This window comes from Penaeus japonicus, unplaced genomic scaffold (assembly GCF_977035675.1).
Source record: "Penaeus japonicus unplaced genomic scaffold, GWHDUDI00000001_assembly GWHDUDI00000015, whole genome shotgun sequence".
NCBI classification, from domain to species: domain Eukaryota; kingdom Metazoa; phylum Arthropoda; class Malacostraca; order Decapoda; family Penaeidae; genus Penaeus; species Penaeus japonicus.
This window is the reverse complement of record NW_028234417.1, coordinates 12,884,647-12,892,146: the sequence shown is the minus strand read 5'-3', so window position 1 is coordinate 12,892,146 and position 7,500 is coordinate 12,884,647. Positions and strand designations below refer to the sequence as shown.

At 49.7% G+C, this 7,500-nt stretch overlaps 1 protein-coding gene across 3 annotated transcripts in view; it reads right to left on the bottom strand.

Annotated features, from left to right (window-relative positions):
• Positions 1-6,106, bottom strand: part of LOC122247563 (uncharacterized) — a 132,495-nt gene extending 126,389 nt beyond the window's left edge. For 2 of the 3 annotated variants that reach the window (XM_086544507.1, XM_043006909.2), the window contains exons 1-2: positions 4,567-6,105; positions 646-997 (exon numbers count right to left, since the gene is read on the bottom strand). In XM_086544507.1, the coding sequence (XP_086400633.1) occupies positions 646-997; positions 4,567-5,774 (1,560 nt within the window). In that variant the 5' untranslated portion in view covers positions 5,775-6,105. Of the gene's footprint in view, positions 1-645; positions 998-4,566 lie in introns of all 3 variants that reach the window. The other variant, XM_086544508.1, reaches the window with a different exon arrangement.
• Between the last annotated feature and the right edge of the window lie 1,394 nt (positions 6,107-7,500).

Genomic DNA, 7,500 nt, shown 5'->3' with positions numbered 1-7,500 from the left:
TGCTTGTTTGAGTGCGTGTGTGTGCTGATGTTTAAGTAATTACAAAAAAGCATTACCTCTCCTTCTCCTTTTCATTCTTCCTTTCCCCTCCCCTTCCCCTTTCCCTTCCCTTCCCCTTCCCTTTCCCTCCCCCTCCCCCTCCCCCTCCCCCTACCCTAACCCCAACCCCAACCCCAACCCCAACCCCAACCCCAACCCCAACCCCAACCCCAACCCCAACCCCAACCCCAACCCCAATCCCTACCCCTTCCTCTCCCTCCCTCCCCCTCTCCCTCTCAAGCAAAGTCCGAGCGCAAAAAATGAGGGAAGCCCTAGCGGCGCCTCGCCATCGGCCTCTTGCCTTTCCTACATAGCAGCGGCCCTTTACCTTCTTCCCTCCTTCTTTATACACTCCCTCTCCATTTTCTTTCCTTCCCGCCTCCTTCGCCTCACTTTTCGTCTTATTCACTCTCCCTTTCCCTTTTCCTTTTCCTACCCTTTCTCTTTCTCCTTCGCCTTACATTTCTCCATTTCCTTCTCCTTCTCCTCTTCCTTACCCTTCCCCCTCTCCTCTTCCTGCACCCCCTAATCCCTCCGCGACCCCCCTCCCCACCCCCTCCAAGAGCGCCGAGGAGGGGGGCACCACCCGCCCGCCCGTCGACCTACCTGCAAGACCTGCGGCGGCACATCCTGGGGCACTGACGTCGGGATGGCGATGGGTTCCTGCGGCTGCTGCGCGGGTGGAGGCGGGTGCTGCAGCTGCGGCTGTTGTTGCTGGTGCTGTTGTTGGTGTTGGTGCTGTTGTTGATGCTGTTGTTGCTGGTGATGCTGTTGGTGCTGCTGACGCCCTTGCTGGCCTGGCTGCAAGTGCTGCATCTGCTGTTGGTGCATCTGTTGCTGCTGCATGCGCGCGTCCCTATCGCGCTGTTCCTGCTGCTGTTGCAGCTGCTGTCGCATCAACTGCTGCTTCAGCTGTGTCCTGGACGTGGTGGGCATCGCCTTCACGTTGGAAGGCGGGCTGCGGGACAAAAGGGGAAAGGTAAGTCAAATGAGCAAAGAAACGAGCTTATTATTATTAATAAGTAAGACGTTTATGAAAAACAGAAACCAAGCACTCCCGCGTTGGAAGGCGTGCTGTGGCCATAGCAAGAGAACATGCGACATATACAACAAATACACGAAGCAACAACCACAAAAATAGACTCAAAACAAAGAAACCAATAAATACAGTAAAAATGTAAAAACAAGTAGCGCCCATCCCCCTCCCGTTCACAATAAGGCAAGTAGAGAAACAAGAATTCAAACATCAAATACACATAGCAAGGAAATAGGCGGTTAAACAAATAAACAGAATATTTGTAAGATATAAAACATATGCAATAACAAAACACGAACGCTAACCATAATCTGAACCTAATTATGATTATCGACATTCAGTAAAACTTCAAAACAATGCAAACAACTTGAACATAATAGCAATTACATGTAGTCATATAATTCACAGATGTTTTGATGTTGGAATATATAGGCTCATAAAAAAACACTAAACACAGTTGGGAAATACACATGAATATCTATTTATTTACATATATATATATATATATATATATATATGTATATATATATCTTTTTTATATACCTGAACTGTCAACACTGGTTGCGGAAGCAAATATATTTTCAAAATATAATAATTAGGCTAAAAATAGCATTGACAATATGACAAAAGTTAGTATGAACAATTATGGAAATGGTAATAATAAAGATGATAATATAAAGGAAAAAATATATATATATGGAAAAGCAAAACAAAGTATGACAAAAAAAGGAAAAGAAGTACAAAATAAATCATAGATTTCAAATTCTCCCCAACAACCCTTAGAAGAAAAAAAACAAACGAAAATCGGGTCTATGTTTTTCTTGGCGATGCTGTTCCATGACGCTGTCTGGCTAAGGGACGTGCCTTTGTATGTTAAGTAGAATCATTGGATAGCATTAACTAGAAAGAGCGGGAGAGAGAGAAAGAGAGAGAGAGAGAGAGAGAGAGAGAGAGAGAGAGAGAGAGAGAGAGAGAGAGAGAGAGAGAGAGAGAGAGAGAGAGAGAATCAGATATGGAAATCTAAATAGTTTCTTTGAGAGAGAGAGAGAGAGAGAGAGAGAGAGAATCAGATATGGAAATCTAAATAGTTTCTTTGAGAGAGAGAGAGAGAGAGAGAGAGAGAGAGAGAGAGAGAGAGAGAGAGAGAGAGAGAGAGAGAGAGAGAGAGAGAGAGAGAGAGAGAGTGAGGAGGAGTGAGAGAGAGAGAGAGAGAGAGAGAGAGAGAGAGAGAGAGAGAGAGAGAGAGAGAGAGAGAGAGAGAGAGAGAGAGAGAGAGAGAGAGAGAGAGAGAGAGAGAGAATCAGATATGGAAATCCAAATAGTTTCTTTGAGAGAGAGAGAGAGAGAGAGAGAGAGAGAGAGAGAGAGAGAGAGAGAGAGAGAGAGAGAGAGAGAGAGAGAGAGAGAGAGAGAGAGAGAGAGAGAGAGAGAGAGAGAGAGAGAGAAAGAGAGAGACAGAGAGAGAGAGAGAGAGAGAGAATCAGATATGAAAATCCAAATAGTTTCTTTGAGAGAGAGAGAGAGAGAGAGAGAGAGAGAGAGAGAGGAGAGAAAGAGAAAAAGAGAGAGAGAGAGAGAGAGAGAGAGAGAGAGAGAGAGAGAGAGAGAGAGAGAGAGAGAGAGAGAGAGAGAGAGAGAGAGAGAGAGAGAGAGAGAGAGAGAGAGAGAGAGGGAAAAAGAGAAGGGGGGCAGAGTAAGAGCAGTGCTTCTCAAGCTTTCACAAAAGGATATTCAAAGTAACAAAACCACCAAGATACTACGCTGCAATATGCAATATAACGTTGCACTAAGTTTGTGAAACTTGCATCTTCCTTGATCAACTCAACTACTTACAGACTTCAATCAGCATATATACTTATCAATGATCACCCCCCCCCCCCTCTCTATTTTCCACGCTTTCTCCACATCCACCCTAAATATCCCGTCCACTCAAGTCTAAGGTCCACTTGACACGGAGATACCCAAGGTGTACAGGGGATATCCGTAGAGTTGAAGTTTAGCATTTCAGGTTGAATCAATGGTTTAAACTAGACAGTATAGGCTAGTAGTAGGAGTAGGAGTAGGAGTAGAAGTAGGAGTCGGAGTAGGAATAAGAGTAGAGTAAGAGTAAGAGTAAGAGTAGGAGTAGGAGTAGGAGTAGAAGTAGGAGTAGGAGTAGAAATAGGAGTAGGAGGAGGAGGAGGAGGAGGAGTAGTAGTAGTAGTAGGAGTAGTAGTAGTAGCAGTAGTAGAAATAGCAGTAGTAAGAGTAGTGGCAGTAGTGGTAGTGGTAGTAGTATAAATAACAGTGGTAGTAGTAATAGAATATAATAGTAATAATAATAGTAATAATAATATTAATTGTAGTAGTTGTAATCGTAGTAGTAGTAAAAGCAATAGTAATCGCAGTAGTTATTGTAGTAGTAATAGTAGTAGTTGTTGTTGTAGTAGTAGTGGTGTTAGTAATAATAATAGAAGTAGTAGTAATGGTAATAATGGAAGGATGAGGAGGAGAGGGAAGAGGAGGTGGACTTTCTCTTCATATACCCCTCACCTTTTACTCCTCCACCTATACCTCCATCCCCACCTCCACTCATTCCCCCACTTCCAACACCTATACCTCCTCCCGCTCCTCTACCCATTCCTCCTCCACCCATACCTCCTACCCTCTCCTCCTCCACCCCCTCCTCTTCCACCCATACCTCCTACCCTCTCCTCCTCCACCCCCTCCTCTTCCACCCATACCTCCTACCCCCTCCTCCTCCAGCACTTATCCCGTTGCCAATACACAAACACCACTAAACATCAGCCTCGTCTTCTTCACACATTCCTCACCCGACGTGCCAGAAACTTCACCAGCTCCATTGCCTCCCAAAGCAAGTTTTGCTCCTTTTGCTTCTCAAGCTGTAGTATGCATTCCGCGTATGTATCAAACGGCTTGCGAGTAATATCGAGCGGCTAGTTTAACAATCCCAAAATGGCAAGGATAACACCATTAAATGGCTAATATAACAATATCCAGTGGCCAGTAGAGTGGCATAAAATGACGTCTATATTAATATCGAATGATCTGCATAAGAGGCTGAATGTTCCTCTCAATACGATTTATACGCAATGAAATCAGAAAAGGTAAAATAATAATATCCAATGCATCAAGCGGCAGGAAGTGACGATGGTGATCAACGTTCTGCTGAACAAATAGTCTCAAATTTAAGGGAATGTTATTTCGAGCAGTGTTTTGATAAGGCATCACAACCAAGACGCCCGGGTTCCTTAAGCTAATATTTGGTACCGAAGCTCTGCGATAAACACCAGAGAGTCCTATAAGTGTAAACCTCAAAGTGCCGATAAGGTCGTTTTTTATGGCTGGGACCATACGCTTAATGACCTTTAACGAACCGTGATGTCATTCTCTAATGGCTTTACGGCCTCCTTCAAGTAACCATCCTTAAGGAGACGCAAGGAGGCGAGTCGTATTGCTAAAGGAGTGCCATGTAGTCTCCAGGTACTCACGCGGGGGGAGGGAGGCCCAGGACACGCCCATCGATGCCGTTGGCCCCGCCCCCGGCTTCCCACGGGCCCGTCACCTCGATCTTGACTTGCGGCGTCGGCGTGGACGGCTGCGACAGCGACTGCGAGGAGGAGGAGATGGGCACGGAGAGCGGGGGCGGCTGCAGCGACGAGGGCAACGCTTCGGAGGAGGAACGCCTCGAGGGCGGGCACGACACGGGCGTGGACGGCCGCGAGTGGATGGGCGGCGTGGCGGCCGCGGACGGCGACGTGTGCGGTGAGGTGAAGGGCGACACCTGCGGCGACACGTGGGGTGAGGCCTGCCGAGAAACGTGCGGAGACACCTGTTGTGATACGTGCGGGGACACCTGCTGGGACACGTGCGGGGACACCTGCTGGGACACATGCGGGGACACCTGTTGTGATACGTGCGGGGACACGTGCGGAGACACCTGTTGCGGGATCGAGAGGTGCGCCTCGCTGGTGGGCGCTAGGAAATTCTCGCCGCCCCCGCCGATTTCCATCTGGCTGCCCCCGCACCCACACTCGTAGCCGCCCACGCTCTGCCCGGTCCCGCCGGACTCATACTGCTGCTGGTGATGATGGTGCAGCACAGCCTGTAGCAGCTCTTGCTGTTCCACTTGCTGCTGTTGCTGCAGATGCTGCTGCTGTTGTGCTTGTTGATGCTGCTGCTGCGGTGGCGGCGGAGGCGGCATGTGCGAGTGCTGTGTATGCAGACTGTGTTGAATGCCCATATGGTGGTGGGCGGGTGAGCGCTGGGCGTGGGCGCTACCCGGGTAGGCCGGCGGCGGCGGCGGCGGGGGCGGCATGGCATGTTGGCGGGACGACGCGTCGCCGCCGTTCATGGTCTCCATGCGCGAGATCACTTCCTCGAACTCGTCTAACTGGCGGCGCGTGTCGTGGTCGAGGGGCGGCGGGGGAGGCATCATAGCGGACTTCGGGAGGTGGGCGGGGTGGGCGTCGAGGCCTCTGTCCTGGGCATCGCCGCCGCGGCCCAACTGTCCGAACTTGCGTTCGTCGTAGGACCAAGACCGCTTGAGGGGGTTCGCGTCGGCGCAGGACTCGGGCTCCGCGTCGTCCCCCGAGTAGGAGCGCGACGGTTGCGCCTCCAGCACGCTTCCCAGCTGGTCAAAGAGAGAGGCGTGGCACTGCGCGGGACGCAACGGGCGGACCACATGCGGTCCTTCCATCACAGCGCCACTCCTTGCGCACTTGCACACTCAACCATCCGTGGCTCACTGGCTCCTACACTAAATTCACTGCCACTACAATTTCAACCGTAAAACAGCACCCTCATCACTTCCCTTTCACGTCGGGAACACCATAACGACCCAGTCCTTTTCCTCTTTTTCTAAGTTTCACAATGTTCGCGGGTATATCCTTCGGCTTCGGGCGCAACGACGCCCCTGTGCCGACGCGGCGAGCAAGGAGGGCGAGCAGGACGGAGCGGCGTGCGCTCGAGTCAGGCGGAGCCGAGGCGCGGGGGGCGGTGGCGACAACTGGTGCCAGAGCAAACTGGGTGCGGCAGCCCCTCTCGGGCGATGGGTATGACCTTCACAGAGCTGGCACCGGTGCCCACGCTGCGCATTTGTCCTAAACATTGCCAAACGACAGGTATTTTTACAGCGCCGTCGCCCCGCCCACCGCACCCTACACGTATGAACGGATGCACAAGCAGTCGGAGTCCTCCGCTCATAGCTGGAGGCCCAGCTGATCGGCGAGTCGCCCTCATGAGCGCATGAATGGTGGCCGAGGCGGAGGGCGAGGCGAGACAACGCTGCCCCGCCAGGTGGAAAACATCCAGAAACTTCCTCCGCCTCCGTCCACCCCGCTCCACTCCCAGCATCATTTAACACTCACTATGCAACGGGATTACCATCCGTGTTTATCAGAGCAACTGCAAAAGCATCGATCCACAGAATTCCTCGTCCCTTGGAGTTGTCCTCCTATAACGCATGTGGTTTCAGATATGCGCGTTTCCTAAAACTTCTTCCATCAATAGCCAGAAGAGGGAGTCTCCAAGAAGCGAGCTACACAAACAACGCTGACATTTTTCATCTGTCGTTCCGAGGAGGAAAAAAAAATCCAGAAAAGCACCGCCAACATATTGTCATTTTTCATGATTTTTTTTCCAACAACGTCCCAGACAAATTGTTATTTATACATAAGTGTATAAAAGTGTCAGTCATTGTGTTGTGCGCTTAAAAGTCAAAAGTAAATGGGAAAACGAAGGAAAAGAGAAAGAGAGAGAGAGGAGGAGGAGGAGGAGGAGGAGGAGGAGGAGGAGGAGGAGGAGGAGGAGGAGGAGGAGGAGAGAGAGAGGAAGAGGGAGAGGAGAGAGGAGGAGGAGGAGAGGAGAGAGAGAGAGAGAGGGAGAGAGAGAGAGAGAGAGAGAGAGAGAGAGAGAGAGAGAGAGAGAGAGAGAGAGAGAGAGAGAGAGAGAGAGAGGGGGGGGGGGTCAAGAAACCACAAAAGTCAAAACAACACACACAAACAATATATATGAAAAAATAACACGTTGCAAATCCCGTTTATAATGTCACACGAATTCTGACCAGAAAGTAACACTATATTTTGCGACTTGCATTCAGGTCAATAGTCAAGACGAAAGGCATTCTTCTTTCCTCCATTTCACTGTTTGTTAAAAGTCTTGGCGCGCCTCACTTCGATCTCCACGTGTCCTTCCACGTGTCCCTCCATGCGCCTTTTAGCTCGCAAGAAACGTTGCGTCATATCGGAAACGTTACGTGATTATCATACACGTGGAGTCTTATAAGTGTTATTGTGTAACCAATTTCTTGTAATATCGCAGTTTACCACATAGATTCCTCTTTGAATAAAAGTACTGCGTAACGATATATTTGGTTCGTGAAAATCAATTGGCAATGCTGTGAAGTGTGTGTGTGTGTGTGTGTG